General features: G+C 38.1%; 1 protein-coding gene across 1 annotated transcript; it reads left to right on the forward strand.

Moving 5' to 3' along the window:
* The first annotated feature begins 7,880 nt into the window (after positions 1-7,880).
* On the forward strand, positions 7,881-18,251 carry LOC119766346. Its single transcript, XM_038250837.1, has 3 exons — positions 7,881-8,642; positions 8,766-9,107; positions 17,895-18,251. Exons 1-3 carry the CDS (start codon positions 7,881-7,883, stop codon positions 18,249-18,251), a joined length of 1,461 nt encoding a protein of 486 aa, XP_038106765.1.
* Positions 18,252-18,721: the final 470 nt, after the last annotated feature.

An 18,721-nucleotide genomic window follows, 5' to 3' on the forward strand; every position in this document is an offset into this window, starting at 1 on the left:
TTACAAATGAGGTTCGAACATCGATGTTGGAGCGTGACTTAGCTTATGGCGACTGGAGGAGAGCGCCGAGAGCCTTCAAGGACGAAGCACGCCGCCGTTACAACACGCTGAGGAACAGAACAAACGCGATAGTAGCGGCTGCAAAAGCGCAATTCCTTAATCGACACCTGGACAACCGTACACCGTCGAAAATCCTATGGAATCGCCTCAAAAGCATAGGGGTGGGGAAGGAGCGCACATCACCCGCGTGTGACTTTCACCCGGACGCTGTAAACCAAACCTTCCTGTCAAGCTACATCGCTGGTGAACCCGTGCGCAGGAGAACAGGACCTGATAATCCGTACAGTTTTGCTTTCCGACCTGTGCAGCAATGGGAAGTGGTGAATGCTGTGTGGGATATTAGTTCTAACGCTACTGGACTTGACGGACTGCCGATTGCCTTCGTCAAGATCATCCTGCCACTGACCATACAGCAAGTCACACACATCTTCAACAGCATCATCGAGACTTCTACGTTCCCAGTATGCTGGAAGCATGCAAAAATCTTGCCATTGCGGAAAAAGCCTCATCTGAACGCGTTGACCAACCTCAGACCGATTAGCATCCTGTGCGCACTGTCGAAGGCTTTCGAAAAGCTGATGGAACGTCAGATGTCAACGTTCATCGCTGAAAACAACCTCCTTACGGATCATCAAGCCGGATTTCGGAAAGGTCAAAGCATACAAACTGCTGCTGTACGAGTTTACGACGAATTAGCGAAGACGGTGGACAACAGAGGGTCTGCTGTTCTGCTGCTACTCGACTTTTCAAAAGCGTTTGACACGATTCCACATCGCAAGCTGTGTGCCAAACTGGAAGTACAGTTCAACTTCTCTGTTTCTGCGGTCAACCTGGTCAGATCGTACTTGGAAAACCGAACACAGACTGTTTTCTGCGGTGATCAACAGTCTGAAACTGGAGTAGCCACTTCTGGAGTTCCACAAGGATCAGTGTGGGGCCCGCTGTTGTTTTGTTGCCACGTCAATGATCTGCCGGCGGCCCTCAAGTTCTGTTCAATCCAGATGTATGCAGATGACGTTCAGCTGTACATCGGTCGTCCTGGGCCCTGCTCCCGTGAAATCATACGCATGATGAACGATGATCTCGCAAGCATAGTGGAATGGTCGCGTCGAAACCAACTGTATGTCAATCAAGCAAAAAGCAACGCGCTGTTCGTGACTGGTCGCCGTAGAGCAGCTGTTCAAGCCAACATGCTGCCACCTGTGGTAATGGATGGGCAGGTAATCAAGTGGACTGAAAGTGCGAGGAATCTCGGCTTCATCTTTCGGGCAGATCTGCAGTGGGACGACCTGATTAAGCAGCAGTGCGGAAAAATTTATGCTAGTCTCCGCACGCTCTACAGTTGTGCTGCTGGTGCTCCGGTTGGGACTCGCCTAAAACTGTTTAAATCGCTGATCCTCCCCCATTTTCTGTTTGGCGAAATCCTACACGTCAATCCGAGTGCAAGTGACATGGACAGACTACGGATATCGCTGAACTGCTGTGTCCGGTTTGTATACGGATTAAACCGTTACGATCACGTAAGTCATCTGCAAGCTAATCTCCTGGGATGCCCGCTGGACCACCTGTACGCCCATCGCTCCTGCATCTTCCTGCACAAGCTGATCAACACGCACTCTCCACCTGCACTGTTCCAGAAGCTGATACCGTTCCGGGGTCGTCGTTTGGCAAACTTGATTATCCCGCGCAACAACACCGCAACCTACGCTAGTTCACTGTTTGTACGAGGCGTGGTAAACTGGAACATGCTGCCAACGGAGGTTAAGCGATCGAGAACGGAAGCAGGTTTTCATGGGAAGTGTCTCGCGTTTTGGAATAGTTTTTAAGTAAAGTTGTATCACTGCGACAAATACGAAAGTAGCAATCAAAAAGGGTTTCCCTTACGCTACTAATAAATAAACAAACAAACAAAAAATTTCAACATCTTCCAATCTCGCACACAGCAAACAGTCATCGACGTACCGCTTGAAGAACACTGGCACGATCCCACGGGCCATCAAGTTCTCCAGAGCTGCTCTCTCAATTCTCTCCAGCACGATGTTCGACACCGCTGGTGATAGTGGAGAGCCCATCGGGACACCAAACCTCTGAACGTAAAACTTCCCGTTGTATTGAAAAAATGTCGATCTCAATACTGTCCCCAACATTTTGAAGAAACTCTCTTCATCCAGCTTCGTGTGCTCTTTTATCTCATCCCACCGTAAACGAACCGATTCAATGGCAAAATCGACCGGCACGTTCGTGAAGAGAGACACTACGTCAAGGGAAAACAAAATGTTCTCCTCCGTTATTTGCTTCCCACGGATTTCCTCCACAAACTCGAAACTGTTTACGATGTGGTGCTCAGTCTTACCCGCTACCTGGTTGAGGATGTTGGACAGATACCGTGCCATCTTGTACGTAGCCGTACCGATCGTTGAGTTGATGATCCTCAGCGGCCTCCCGTCCTTGTGCGTTTTGGGTAACCCGTACACACGTGGCGGGTTACAGTTGTGTAGCTTGTACACCTTCACCTCCGATTGCTTGATGAAACCCTTGTTCGCCCATTCATCGATTTGTTTGTTGATACTTTCGCATGTCTTCTTGGTCTGGTCCCTCGCAATCTGCTCGTACGTCTCCACATCGCTCACCAGTGCTTGCATCTTCTCATCGTACTCCTCCCGCTTCATCACCACCACTGTCTTCCCCTTGTCCGCCTTGGTGACAACCAAGTCCCCTCTCTCCAAGAGGAACTGCTTGGTTTTTTGGACTTCTTTTCGTGTGCTCTCGTGCTCGTCGTGGAAAGACTGCTTAGTGTAGTTAACGTGGTTGAGGATCGCGTTGGACACATCTTGTCGAATCAGATCTGCATTCGGTCTTTCGTTCACGGCAGCTTCTATCTCGGACAGAACCCGAACGTACGGTGCCGTGTGCGGGTTTGGGTTGTTGAAACCACTGCCGAAAGACAAAATACCAAAAATGAAGAACACAAATGTGGTGTACGAAGTTCCATGTGGTGCTTGCCCTAAAACGTATATAGGGGAAACAAGCCAGTTTTTGAAAACACGTTTAGACAAACACAAATCAGACGTAAGAACAAAAAACATTGGTGGAACAGGCCTTTCACAACACACACTAGAAGAGGGCATATTTTTAACTTTGACAATACGAAAATACTTGACAAAGTTACAAACTATAAAACAAGATTGACTGTCGAAACTTTTAACATTAAGCTGAAGGGGATGAAAATGTGGTCAACAAACAAAGAGACTCACTAAATTTCAAAACAACGTACAACTCTATTGTAACAAAGCTTAAATCTACCAGAAGGGACACAAGGGTAACACAACAGTGAAAACTGTAAACAAACGTGGCCGTAGCCAGAAAAGAAACGGCAGGAAGAGTGTAAGAGTTGAACATTTTTGTATTTTTTTGCACGTATTTTAATAATAAAATTAATTTTTAGTGTCCGCTGAAGATGGTCGCAAGCCAGTGAGGCGACCGAAACGTTCGGACAATCTGGCAAACAAATAATTGTTTTTTTTTTTTTTCGCCGAAAACCAATCGATCAAAAAACCAAAAATCAATTCGCGGCGATTAACAAAAAAAGGTGTTCCTTTTGAACTGCAGACGGCTAAAGCTCACGCCGTCGTTCCTGAATTTTGCCGTTCACATCAACTTGGAGAACGACAAGCCAGCACTGAAGGCAAACAAGCTGGTGAGTAGATTTAAGCAGCAGCTCCTCAGCGTGCTCATTTCGGACAGCATCATCATCATCAACAAGACCAACCGGTCAGCTGATGCCAGTCGAGAGCAGCTAGAGAGAACGATCGAACCGATCGATCTCGAAGATTGCCTGCAGTTTGCAACAACAAAACAAGACCACACTTTCACGCGCTACAAAAGCAGACAACAACGCAAATTGGAAAAGTTGAGATCGAGCAGGGATGTTCAAAACGCAACTCGGGAAAACTGGGTTGTAAATTGCACGAACGAGGTCCTGCCGGAGTACCCAAGCAGCATCGCGCAGCATGCTAAAAACGTCTAAGTCCAATTAAGTTGCAACAAAGGAGCTACAATGTTTCAATTTGCGAAAATGTAACATCGAAACATAGCTCTTCATGAAATAGTTACCATTATCTGCTGTGGCAACTATTTGATTTTGTTTATTTTTGCAACGTTTCGGTGACATTATTGTACCAATGTTGAAACAAAACAAAACATTTCTTCATGTTGAGCGACGAATGTTGTGAATTAGTTGCAGCAATGTTTCCTTGATAACGATTATTGTAAATATCGTTTGCCATGACATGAACGCAACTTCAGTGAAAAAATAGGAATTTGATGCAGTTCGTTCTTTTGCTGCACGCATCGAAACAAATAAAAACAAATCACAATGGAAATAAATGCTGAACGGAATGGGGTTTAATGCGCTTAAACAAATTGAATAGTACAAAAAATTACGTCCAAAAGGCAGTTGGATATAAAGTCGGCACTCTGCACACAAACGGGAAGCGTATTTAGGTGTCCCGACCGCCTACCCGTAGCCACTGAGCTTCCCACCGGTGGACAGCTTTGCCCATCAGTTTTGCAGACGAGACTCTTTCCCGGTTCCGACCTGGGCACCAGGAGGTGGCCCACCACCAAACACAACATCCTCCGTGGGTGCGGGAGAGCCGAAATCAGCGTCGGGCTGACAGTACACGCGCCCGGTTCCTCGCCCCACTTGCTTTTTACAAGGAGGAGGGGAACCACGCACCAAGAACCCTCCGCCATCGAGAAGTTTTATTCTCAGATGCACAAAACATACCTAATACACAAAGTTCTTTTCAAGGACTCGTTAAATATTGTTATCACTCGCTAAAATATTCATCAATTACGAGAATATTTTTTCGTTTGACAGTTCTCCAGACAAAGAAAATGTTTGCAAATGTTATGTTTCCATTATGTTACCACGACGTTACACAAATTGGGATGTTCGATATGTATGTTCAACTTTGTTGCTACATATCTAAAACGTTGCTGCAACAGAAGTGAAATGTGGCAATTTGCTCAGAAAGAGATAAGCAGGGACGTACTAAGGGCGAATGATTCAGAAAGCTTTTCACATTTATTTATTTTATTTAATAGGTTAATAATGATTATCGGTGGGAATAAAAAGAGGACTCGCAAAACAAAACGCAACAACAAAATTTAAGTTTTAAGGAAGAAAGGGTTTAGCCTTAAATGAAGTAATATTTTGTCGAACATAAAAATAACATAATAAAAATCATAGAACTTCGAAGTTTGGCATCATGTTTTTCGATACATTATGAAAAAGGCTATGGATTATAAATTTTATTTAAAGTGTGTCGCCTCTCACTCAGTCGGCCTGGGTTCGATCCCAAACGGTCCCGGTGGCATTTTTCGAGACGAGATTAATCTGATCACGCCTTCCGTCGGACGGGAACGAAAATGTTGGCCCCGGTCTAACCTAGATGTGAGGTCGTTAGTTCAATCCAGGTGTAGGAGTCGTCTCCCTGGATCCAGTCTCGGTGGAGTCGCTGGTAGGCAGTTGGACTCACAATCCAAAGGTCGTCAGTTCGAATCCCGGGGTGGATGAAAGCTTTTTGCGGTACTGTGCATCGAAAATTAACAAAAATTCAGATGACTTTTGAATAAAATCAAACATCCTAAAAACTATTCTAAACGCAGAAGAAATCATTTTCAACATATTTCAGCTGATTGCACTTAAATTTCCATTGAAATTTTTAAGTTTTTTTGAAAAAAAAAAAATCTTTTTGCCCCCTGATTTTTCGGGCCGATTTTGAAGGGAGTGGTGACACAAACTTTTGAAAATATTTGTACCATCCTTATTATACAGCCATTCTTCGCCAAACAGGAAGTCTTCAAATCAAAAGTGCTCCGATTGGCTCAAATTTGGAGTGGGGGTTCTTTGGCCCAAATAATTAGACATGTATTTTTTGTACGGTGATTAGGGTAATTCTATCCAAAATAGGGGTTTCCAAAAAATTACGTTTTTCGTTGATTTTCGCAAAAACCAAATTTTTCAAAAAGTCATATCTCCGGAACGGCTGGAAAAAAGGTTTTTAGTTGTGCTTTTAAAGATAAATAAATGGAGGTCCTAGCTAGCTGAATATTTGAAAAGGTCCTATGAAAATTTTATTTGCCGATTCCAAGGTCTCGAGACAAAAAATCCCATGTCTGAAAATATTTTTCCCTAATTTCTTGTAATATTTTACATAACATATCTAAAAGTTGCGAATATCTATTAACACGATTCGCAAAAATGGGAAAATTACGAAAACGAGTAAAAATCAACACTTTTCACTAAAACTGTGATAACTGATAATTTAAGTGGTGACCTTTACATGTTTGGGTACCAAAAGTTGCGTATTTCAATAACGAAAGTTTTGGTTTCCAAAAATGTATAGGTATAGTCGCGTTTAAAAAAAATGTGGTCATTGCGAAAATCGACGGAAAACGTAATGTTTTGGACCACCCTATTTTGGATAGAATTACCCTAATCACCGTACAAAAAAATACAAGTCTAATTATTTGGGCCAAAGAACCCCCACTCCAAATGTGAGCCAAATCGGAGCTTTTTGATTTGAAGACTTCCAGTTTGACGTGGAATGGCTGTATATATAAGTTCCTGGCAACAATATCTAAGGAACATTTATTAGAGAGAAGTTGACCAAATTGGGCACTATTTTGATGACATTCAGTTAACTTCTCCCCATACAGTAAATTTTTGAGTAGAAATCATGCCTTAGAGACCGCCACGACATGTGAGTTGTAGTGCAAATGGTTTTGGTGTGGCAGTAAACCTCGTTGCTATGTAAAGAATATTTAATCAATAAACACCGAAGCTTTATTAATTTAACTTATCTTAACTCTCGTTCACAACAATCTTTATAATTACTTGTTTGGGTATTTGCATGGGTACAAACATGAAAATGTTTAGTAGACTTCAAATTTCTGATTTTTGTTAAGAGCAAAATGAATTAAATGGGATGCAAATTTGAATTTTGTCTTGATTCCCAATGCAAACTAATTATTAAAATTATTCAAACAACAATTTTCATACAGCTTATTTTATTAAAGATTCCTGAATACACCCATGTGCGTACACAGCGCCATGATGGTCGATTGGAAAAAATATTTTTACAGTCAATTTTCAGCTATTTTAACCCAATTTGTATAATTTTTTGATACAAAATTGACATTCTGCGTAGCTAGTATTAAAGCCCAGAAAATTTTCAGAAATATTAGCCAGCTTTTAAAAATTTGGTACAAAATTTGCTCCAAAAAGATAACAAATTTTAAAAATATTAAGGGCGCATGAAAAAATCACGAGTAGAATGCAATTTTACTCGGTAAACTTGAAATGGCCAAAGAAATACACCTTCTATACCTTTAAGAAAAACAATTTTGTTTTTTGTCGACGAAAAATGCGACTGGTTTATTTTTCCAGACTTATCCATTTTTGTTTTGTAGCGAAACCAAAGCGGAAACATATTTATTGAGAAATTAATTAGAAGTTTGTTGCGCTTGAAATCATGTTGGGTACACGTTTGATTTCAAGCAACCAAAATTTCACCATAATGGTAACATATTTCCAACATATTTGTTACATTGTTGCAACACCATCAATTTCTCCTACTAATATTAGCATCGCATAGGAAACATTGCCGCAACACGTTCACAACTATCTGGCTATTGTTGCTAATCGCGTTGTTGTCGTGCGCTTTTTTTGTCACCAGGAGTGTTGCGTACATGTTGCCTGAGCAATATTGGATTGTTTTGAATTAGTTGCAAATAAGGCTTGGCGACAATAAATGCTGCTTGGGTACGTAACCCGTTCGTTGCAGCTCGGCAGTGGTTTCAACAACCCAAACCCGCACACGGCACCGTACGTTCGGGTTCTGTCCGAGATAGAAGCTGCCGTGAACGAAAGACCGAATGCAGATCTGATTCGACAAGATGTGTCCAACGCGATCATCAACCACGTTAACTACACTAAGCAGTCTTTCCACGACGAGCACGAGAGCACACGAAAAGAAGTCCAAAAAACCAAGCAGTTCCTCTTGGAGAGGGGACTTGGTTGTCACCAAGGCGGACAAGGGAAGACAGTGGTGGTGATGAAGCGGGAGGAGTACGATGAGAAGATGCAAGCACTGGTGAGCGATGTGGAGACGTACGAGCAGATTGCGAGGGACCAGACCAAGAAGACATGCGAAAGTATCAACAAACAAATCGATGAATGGGCGAACAAGGGTTTCATCAAGCAATCGGAGGTGAAGGTGTACAAGCTACACAACTGTAACCCGCCACGTGTGTACGGGTTACCCAAAACGCACAAGGACGGGAGGCCGCTGAGGATCATCAACTCAACGATCGGTACGGCTACGTACAAGATGGCACGGTATCTGTCCAACATCCTCAACCAGGTAGCGGGTAAGACTGAGCACCACATCGTAAACAGTTTCGAGTTTGTGGAGGAAATCCGTGGGAAGCAAATAACGGAGGAGAACATTTTGTTTTCCCTTGACGTAGTGTCTCTCTTCACGAACGTGCCGGTCGATTTTGCCATTGAATCGGTTCGTTTACGGTGGGATGAGATAAAAGAGCACACGAAGCTGGATGAAGAGAGTTTCTTCAAAATGTTGGGGACAGTATTGAGATCGACATTTTTTCAATACAACGGGAAGTTTTACGTTCAGAGGTTTGGTGTCCCGATGGGCTCTCCACTATCACCAGCGGTGTCGAACATCGTGCTGGAGAGAATTGAGAGAGCAGCTCTGGAGAACTTGATGGCCCGTGGGATCGTGCCAGTGTTCTTCAAGCGGTACGTCGATGACTGTTTGCTGTGTGCGAGATTGGAAGATGTTGAAATTGTACTGGAGGTTTTCAACAGTTTCCATCAGCGTTTGCAGTTTACGATGGAAATGGAAGTAGATATGAAGCTGAAGTTTCTAGACGTAATACTGCGAAAGAGAGGGAATGTGATCACAACAGAATGGGCGCCAAAAGATGTCAATGGAAGGTATTTGGATTACACGTCGGTAAGCCCATTTTCACACAAAAGAACACAGTCATTACATTAGTTGACAGAGCATTAAAACTAACACACGCTAAGTACGGGAAAACACAATTAAAACTGTGAAACACATTTTGAGAAACAACAATTATCCAAGTTTTTTGGTGGAAAAAGTGATTAGGGAAAGGTTACACATCATGTACAACACATTACAACAAAACACACGTAAAGACACCACGGGGTTTGTTACACTTCCTTACGTACCAGGCCTTGGGGAAAAGTTAGCAAGGTATTTGGGACAACACGATCTTAAAGTAGCTTTTAAACCAGTTGACAAGATAAAAGATGTGTTGTTTACAAAAACGAAAGACAAAATACCAAAAATGAAGAACACAAATGTGGTGTACGAAGTTCCATGTGGTGCTTGCCCTAAAACGTATATAGGGGAAACAAGCCAGTTTTTGAAAACACGTTTAGACAAACACAAATCAGACGTAAGAACAAAAAACATTGGTGGAACAGGCCTTTCACAACACACACTAGAAGAGGGCATATTTTTAACTTTGACAATACGAAAATACTTGACAAAGTTACAAACTATAAAACAAGATTGACTGTCGAAACTTTTAACATTAAGCTGAAGGGGGATGAAAATGTGGTCAACAAACAAAGAGACTCACTAAATTTCAAAACAACGTACAACTCTATTGTAACAAAGCTTAAATCTACCAGAAGGGACACAAGGGTAACACAACAGTGAAAACTGTAAACAAACGTGGCCGTAGCCAGAAAAGAAACGGCAGGAAGAGTGTAAGAGTTGAACATTTTTTGTATTTTTGCACGTATTTTAATAATAAAATTAATTTTTAGTGTCCGCTGAAGATGGTCGCAAGCCAGTGAGGCGACCGAAACGTTCGGACAATCTGGCAAACAAATAATTGTTTTTTTTTTTTTTCGCCGAAAACCAATCGATCAAAAAACCAAAAAAAAAAAAGCCTGTATCTCGTCAGCATGTGCACGGATAGAAATCCTGCCCGGGAAATCGACAACATTGTTGTCGATTTGCTCTAAAATTCGTTTCGTAATGTTGTCGACCAGTCGTCCGGTAACATTTGCATTGAAATCGACAACAATGTTCTCGATTCTGAAGCGTGACGATTGGGTACGCCTGGCTCAAAACAAAAAGCACGCAGCCATCCCAAACGAAGGGTGGCGGTTTAATCGGTTTTTGAATTGACCGTTGGTTTTGGTTTTTTAATTGACCGTTGGATATTTCTTTTGGTTCAGTAAAACAGTTGATTCGTTTTTTTTATTTATTGAGGCAAAAAATACATCATTAATTAACAAACTCATCTTTGTGTGAGTGTGTGTGTGTGTGTGTGTGTGTGTGTGTGTGTGTGTGTGTTTGTTTGGAATATGGGAATACAAGAAATTAGTGTTTTTACAATCAGGAAACATGGGGATCTGGGGATTGAAGAATGTGGAGTTTTTGGGAATATGGGATTTTCTGAATCTGGGAATCCTGAATCAAAATAAGGGAATTTGTGATTTTAGGAACTTGGTATTATGTTATTTTAGAGATTTGGGAATATCGAAATAAGAAAATTTAGGAATTCAAGAACCTGATAATGTGGGATTTTGAGATTTAGGAATTAAAGAATTAAGGAATCAAGGAATTTGGGAATTTGGGAATTTAGGAATTTATGAATTTAGGAATTTAGGAATTTAGGAATTTAGGAATTTAGGAATTAAGGAATTTAAGAATTTGGGAATTTGGGATTTTGGGAATTGAAGAATTTGGGGATTTGTAAATTTGGGGATCTTGGGAATTTAGGAACCTGAGAATTTAGGAATTTAGGAATTTGCAGAACTCGATCTGGGAACCTGGGAACCTGAGAACCTGGGAATTTGTGAACTTGGGATTTGGGATCTGGGAACTCAGAATTTGAGGATTAGGAACCCAGGAACCTGGAAACCTGAGAACTGGTAACCTGGGAATTTAGAAATTTAAGAAATTGGAATTTAGGAATTTAAGAATTAAGGAATTTGAGAATTTAGGAATTTAGGAATTTGAGAATTTAGGAATTAAGGAATTTGGGAATTTGGGAATTTGAGAATTTGATAATTTTGGAATTTGGGAATTTGGGAAAATGTGAATTTGTGAATTTGGGATTTTAAGAATTTGGGAATTTAGAAATTTGAGAATTTGTGAATTTGGGATTTAAAATTGAGAATTTGGGAATTTGAGAATTTGGGAATTTAAGAATTTGGGAATTTAAAAATTTGTGAATTTGGGAATTTGAAAATTTGGGAATTGTGGAATTTGGGAATTAGTGAATTTGTTAATTGGGAATTTAAGTATTTGGGAATCTGAGAATTTGGGAATTTGTGAATTTGGGAACTGGGGATTTGGGAATTTGGGAATTTTGAATTTAGAAATTTAGAAATTCAGAATTTGGAAACCAGGAACTGGAATTTAGGAACATAGGAAATAGAGAATTTGGGAATGTAAGAATTTGGGAATTTTGGAATTTGAGAATTAGGAATTTGAGAATCAAGAAATTTGGGAATCTGGGATTTGGGAATCTGAGAATCTGAAAATTTGAGAATTTGGGAATTTGGAAATTTAGGAATTTAAGAATTTAGAAATTCAGGAAATTAGGAATTTAGGAATTCAGGAATTGAGGAATTTAGGAATTTAAGAATTTAGGAATTCAGGAATTTAGGAATTTGGGAATTAAAGAATTTGGGATTTTGTGAATTTGGGAGTTTGGAAATTTAAGAATTTGGGAATCTGTGAATTTGGGAATTTGGGATTTTGAAATTTGAGAATTTGGGAAATTAAGAATTTAGGAATTTGGGAAATTAAGAATTTAGGAATTTGGGAAATTAAGAATTTAGGAATTTGGGAATTTGTGAATTTGTGAATTCGGGAATTAAGTAACTGAAGAATTTTTGAATTTGGGAATATAAGAAATTGGGAATTTGAGAATTTAAGAATTTAGAAATTAGGAATTTAAATATAATTGAGAATTCAGGAATTTGGAATTCAGGAATTTGTGAATTTAGGAATTTGGGAATTGGGAATTTGGATTTGTTAATTTTGGAATTTGGAATTTAAGAATTTGTGAATTTGGAATCTTGAAATTTGGAAATTGGGAATTTGGGAATTCAAATTTGAACTTGGGAATTTGAAAATTTGGGAACTGGGGAATTGGGAATTAGTGAACTTGTTAATTTGGGAAGTTGGGAATTTGAATTCCAGAATTGGGAATCTGGGAATCCAGAATTTAAGAATTTTGAACTTGGTAATTTGGGAATCTTAAGGAACTGGGAATTTGAGAATTTAAAAATTTAGAAATTTGGGAATTTAGGAACCTAAGAACAAAGGAATCCAGAATCTGGAACTGGGGAATCTAGAATCTGGGAATCGTGAACTTGGGGATTTGTTAATTTTGGAATCTGGGAATCTAAGAATTTAAATTGGGAATTTGTGAATTTGGAAATTTGGGAATTTGAAACTGGAATTTAAGAATTTGGGAATTTGAAAATTTGGGAATTGAGAATCTGGGAATTAGTGAATTTGTTAATTTGGGAAGTTGAAATTAAGAATTTGGGAATTTTGGAAATTTGAATTACGGAATTTGGGAATTTGTGAATTTGGGAATTTGGAAATTTTGGAATTTGGGAATTTAAGAATTTGAGAATTCGGGAATTGGGAAATTTGGGAATAAATGCATTTGCTTGTGAATTTGTTAATTTGGGAATTTGGGAATATGGGAATTTGGGAATTTGGGAATTTAAGAATTTGGGAATTTGGGAATTTAAGAATTTGGGAATTAAAGAATTTTGGAATTTTAGAATTTGGGAATTTAGAAATTTAGGAATTTGGGAACTTGAGAATTTGGGTATTTTAAATTTAAGAATTTAAGAATTTAAGAATTTAAGAATTTAAGAATTTAAGAATTTAAGAATTTTATAATTTTAGAATTTTAGAATTTTAGAATTTTAAAATTTTAGAATTTTAAAATTTTAGAATTTTAGAATTTTAAATTTTAGAATTTTAAAATTTTGAATTTTAATTTTAGAATTTTAGAATTTTAGAATTTAACCTTAACCTTTAACCTTAGAATCTTAGAACTTTAGAATCTTTAACTTTAGAACTTTAGAACCTTAGAACCTTAGAATCTTGAACTCTAGAACTTTAGAACCTTAGAACCTTAGAACTTTAGAACCTTAGAATCTAGAATCTTAGAATCTTAGAATTTTAGAATCTTTGAAACTAAAACCTTAACCTTAGAACCTTAGAATCTAGAACTTTGAATCTTTAGAACCTTAGAACCTTTAACCTTAGAATCTTAGAACCCAGAATCTTAGAATCTTAGAACTTTAGAACTCCTTTAGAACCTTAGAATCTTAGAATCCTTAGAATCTTAGAACCTTAGAACTTTAGAACTTTAGAATCCCTAGAATCCTTTAGAACTCCTAGAACTTAGAACCCAGAATCTTTAACCTTTTAACTCCTAGAATCCTTTAGAATCTTAGAACCTTAGAATTTTAGAACCTTAACCTTAGAATTCTAGAATCTAGAACCTTTAGAACCTAGAACCTTAGAATCTTAGAATCTTAGAATCTTAGAATCTTAGAATCTTAGAATCCTAGAACCTAGAACCTTTAGAACTCAGGAACCTTAGAACTTTGAACCTAGAATTTTAGAACTTTAGAATTCTTAGAATCTTAGAATCTTAGAACCTTAGAATCTTTTAACCTTAGAATCTTAGAATCTTTAGAATCTAGAATCTAGAATCTTTAAACCTTGAACCTTAGAATCTTAGAACTCCTAGAACCTTAGAACCTTAGAATCTCCTAGAACTTTAGAACTTTAGAATCTTAGAATCTAGAATCTTAGAACTTTAGAATTTAGAATCCAAGAACCTAAGAATCCCAAGAACCTTTAGAACTCCTAGAATCTTAGAATCTTAGAATCTAGAACTTTAGAATCCCAGAATCTTAGAACTCCAGAATCCTTAGAACCTAGAATCCCAGAACCTTTTAGAACCTTAGAACTCCAGAATCTTAACCTTAGAATCTTAGAACCTTAGAACCCTAGAATCCTAGAATCTTAGAACCTTAAAAACCTTGAACCTTAGAACCTTGTGAATCTTGAATCCAGAATCTTAGAACCTTAACCTAGAACTTTAGAAACTTTGAACTTTTAGAATTTAGAATCTTAGAATTTTAGAACTTTAGAATTTAGAATTTTAGAACTTTAGAACTTTAATTTTAGAATTTTGTTTTAGAACCTTAAATTTAGACTTTTAGAATTTTAGAATTTTAAACTTTAGAATTTTAGAATTTAGAATTTTAGAATTTTGAATTTTAGAATTTTAGAATTTGAACTTAGAATTTAGAATTTTAGAATCCTAGAATCTTTAGAACCCTAGAACCTTAGAATCCTAGAATCTTTAGAACTTTAGAACCTTAGAATCTTAGAACTTAGAACTTTTAGAATCCTTTGAACTCCTAGAATCTTAGAACCTTAGAATTTAGAACCCTTAACCTTAGAACCTTGAATCTTAGAATCTTAGAACTTAGAACCTTTAACCCTAGAACCTTAGAATTTAGAATCCTTAGAACCTTAACCTTGAACCTAGAACTTTTAGAACTTTAGAACTTAACCTTAACCCTAACTCCTAGAACTCCAGAACCTTTAGAACCTTAACCTTGAACCTTAGAATTTTGTAACTCCTAGAATCTTAGAACCTTAGAACCTTAATTTTAGAACCTTAGAACCTTAACTTAGAACCTTAGAATCTTAACCTTAGAATCTTAGAACTTTAGAATTTAGAATCTTAGAACCTGTAACCTAGAACTCTTAGAACTCCAGAATTTTAGAATCCCTAGAACCTTTAGAATCCAGAACTTTTAACTTTGAACCTTAGAATCCTAGAATCCCTAGAACCTTAGAATCTTAGAACTTAGAACCTTAGAACTCCTAGAATCTAGAATCTTAACCCAGAATCTTAGAATTTTAGAATCTTAGAATCTTTGAATCTTAGAATCTTAGAACCCTAGAATCTTAGAACTTAGAATCTTTTAACCTTAGAATCTTAACTCCAGAATCTTAGAACCCAGAACTTTAGAACCTGTAACTCCAGAATTTTAGAACTCTAGAATTTAGAACTCTAGAACCTTAGAATCCTTAGAATCCCTAACCTTAAATCTTAGAACTTAGAATCCTAGAACCTTAGAACCTTAGAACTCCTTAGAATCTTAGAACCTTAGAACTCCAGAACTTAGAATTCTAGAATCCTAGAATCTTTAGAATCTTAGAACCTTAGAATCTTAGAATCCTAGAACTCCAGAACCTTAGAACCTTAGAACCTTAGAACTTTAGAACCTTAGAATCTTTAGAATCTTAGAACTTTAGAATTTTTAACCTTAGAACGTAGAACTTTAGAATTTTAGAATCCGAGAACTAGAGAATCAGAGAACCTTAGAACCTTAGAATTCCTAGAATCTTAGAATTTAGAATTTTAGAATCCTTAGAATCCTTTAGAATCCTAGAATCTTAGAATCCTAGAATCTTAACCTTAGAATCCTTGAACCTTAGAATCTTTTAACCTTAGAACTTAGAACCTTGAATCTTAGAATTAGAATCTAGTAAATTTAGAATTTAGAATCCTAGAACTTTGAACTCCTAGAATCTTAGAACCTAGAATCTTTTAAATCTTAGAACTTAGAATCCCTAGAACTTAGAATCTTTAGAATTTTAGAACTGAAACTAGAACTTTAGAACCTTAACTTTAGAATCTTAGAATCTTAGAACTAACCTTAGAATCTTAGAATCTAGAACCTTAGAATCTTAGAATTCCTAGAATCCTTAGAATCTTAGAATTTAGAATCTTAGAATTTAGAATCTTAGAATCTTAGAATCTAGAATTTAGAATTTTAGAACTTAGAATCTTAGAATTTTAGAACTTTAGAATCCTTAGAATCTTAGAATCTTTAGAATTTTAGAATTTTAGAATCCTTAGAACCTGGAATTTAAGAACCCAAGAACTTTAGAATCCAAGAACTCCAAGAATCAAGAATCAAGAACCCAAGAATTTATGAACTCCATGAACTCAAGAATTTTAGAACCTAAGAATTTAAGAATTTAAGAATTTATGAATTTAAGAATTTTAGAATTTTAGAATTTTAGAATTTTAGAATTTTAGAATTTTAGAATTTTAGAATTTTAGAATTTTAGAATTTGAGAATTTGAGAATTTTAGAATTTAAGAATTCTAGAATTTTAGAACTTTTGATGTTCAGAATTCTAGTTTTTTCGAATTTTAGAAATTCAAAATTTATTTTTTTTCATTTTAGATTATAAGAATTTTAAAATTGTAAATTTTTAGAATTTATGAAATCGAGAATTATAGAGTTTTTGAATTTTTATTTTTTAGAAATTTTAGAATTGTATAAAAAAAGAACTTAAGAAAACCTCAGAAAAAATAGGTTTCAAAATTTCAGATTTTTTTTATTTAATTGGAATTTAACAACATTATAATTTTAGATTTTGTTGTATTACGCTACACTTTACATATTTCAGTTTTTTTTCAATTTTAGTTATTAAAAAAAATCAGAATTTTAGGAGATCAGAATTTTAGACTTTAGGAATTTAATATTTTAGATCTTAAAATTTTGGAAGTATTTTCATAAAGTTTAAATGTTTTTAAATTATAACATTCTAGAATTCTAAATGTAGAATTTAAAACCATGTATTTTGAGAATTCTAGATTTTTAGGTTATGAGAGTGTCGCTGTTGTATAATTTTAGAAATTTGGAATTATAGCAAGAATTATAGAATTGTATTAGTTCCTAATTTAAGGATTCAAGACCCATAGAAAATGTAGAAATTTCAAAATTAAGAACTTTTAATTCTATAATTTAAGAATATTTCAAGTTAAGAATTTCGGAAGTTTAGAATTAGAAGTTTTAGAAAATTAAAAAATTAAAACATAAAAATTTTAAACTTAAAAATTCTAGAATTTTTAATTTTTTGGTTTTGAAAATTTGAGCGTTTTAAGTTTCCAAAATTAGATGTTTAGAATTGAATTGAAAATTTTGCAAGTTTAGAATTCTAGAAATTTCAGAACTTTAGACATCTAGAATTATAGAATTTCATAAGATTTTCAGTTTTTTTGAATTTTAGGGTTTTGGAATTATAGAATTTTTGAAATTACAATTGTAGAATTGAAGAATGTTAGATTATAGTTTTGTAGTGGTAGGGTGTTACAAAATTTGTGTAGATGGGCTTTGTGTGTGTGGAGGGGCTTGACTGAAATCGCCTCCAGGATGCCGACGGAGCTCGAGTTCGGTAGATGCGTCCGGGTCGCTTTCCTCGTTGCCGTGGTTCCATTCGAATTGGCTGCAGATCTGGTGAAGATGTTATGTCGCTGCCTGTTGCGGAATTCGAATTGGGAATGTTGGGAGATTTTTTTCATTATAATTTGTACGAAGGACGTACCTGCATCAGATGTGTGGCCAGCCTAGTGCTGACTACTTTCTTCAACTCTTCGCATGGAGAAAGTGGCCCCTTCAGCTCCCTGATGATTTTCCGCTGCACACCGGGAGGAGGAGGAGGAGGAGGAGGAGGAGGAGGAGGAGGAGGAGGAGGAGGAGGAGGAGGAGGAGGAGGAGGAGGAGGAGGAGGAGGAGGAGGAGGAGGAGGAGGAGGAGGAGGAGGAGGAGGAGGAGGAGGAGGAGGAGGAGGAGGAGGAGGAGGAGGAGGAGGAGGAGGAGGAGGAGGAGGAGGAGGAGGAGGAGGAGGAGGAGGAGGAGGAGGAGGAGGAGGAGGAGGAGGAGGAGGAGGAGGAGGAGGAGGAGGAGGAGGAGGAGGAGGAGGAGGAGGAGGAGGAGGAGGAGGAGGAGGAGGAGGAGGAGGAGGAGGAGGAGGAGGAGGAGGAGGAGGAGGAGGAGGAGGAGGAGGAGGAGGAGGAGGAGGAGGAGGAGGAGGAGGAGGAGGAGGAGGAGGAGGAGGAGGAGGAGGAGGAGGAGGAGGAGGAGGAGGAGGAGGAGGAGGAGGAGGAGGAGGAGGAGGAGGAGGAGGAGGAGGAGGAGGAGGCTGCCCATGTGTTCAGCTGCAAACACCACCAACAAAGTCGTTGCGGTACCTGGCTTAAAAGTGCTTCCGGAACTGGCGAAATCCCCTGTCCGAGAGAAGTCTTGATCCGCATCGCCAGCGTCGGTTCTGAAAGAAACGCTCGAAAGGACAAGTACAGGTTCAGTTCTGGAATGAAAGACGGAATCGTTGCCAACGGACACCCTCGACAAGGCGCAGTGATTGCATCACCAGAACCTACCCTCCTATGTTAGAAGACTTGAGGACAACGGAAGCACGGAAGCTCGTTGATGATTTACTCCCGCTGGACATCTTCTTTCTCGGCGGTCGTGGAGCAGGAGGATGAGGAGGTTCCGGCGATGCATTCATCATTGCTCTCCGTCTCCGAGGGTGGCTGCTGGCAACTACACTTTCACTCACTTTTGCCAGAATCGACGCTGGCGGTGCGGATCGACCTTACACTTTTCCCGGACAGGTGATTTCGCCACTACGGAAAGCACTTTTATGTTCGACCCGGAACGCCTTTGTTGG

This window comes from Culex quinquefasciatus, chromosome 2 (genome assembly GCF_015732765.1).
Source record: "Culex quinquefasciatus strain JHB chromosome 2, VPISU_Cqui_1.0_pri_paternal, whole genome shotgun sequence".
In the NCBI taxonomy this organism is placed as follows: domain Eukaryota; kingdom Metazoa; phylum Arthropoda; class Insecta; order Diptera; family Culicidae; genus Culex; species Culex quinquefasciatus.

Bases quoted from the DNA above. Each gene is read 5' to 3' on its own strand.
- LOC119766346 (XM_038250837.1), top strand. From the start codon at position 7,881: ATGCTGCTTGGGTACGTAACCCGTTCGTTGCAGCTCGGCAGTGGTTTC. The intron at 8,643-8,765 runs GTTCGTTTACGG...TTTTACGTTCAG, and splicing joins TCGATTTTGCCATTGAATCG to AGGTTTGGTGTCCCGATGGG. The intron at 9,108-17,894 runs GTAAGCCCATTT...GGAGGAGGAGGA, and splicing joins GGTATTTGGATTACACGTCG to GGAGGAGGAGGAGGAGGAGG.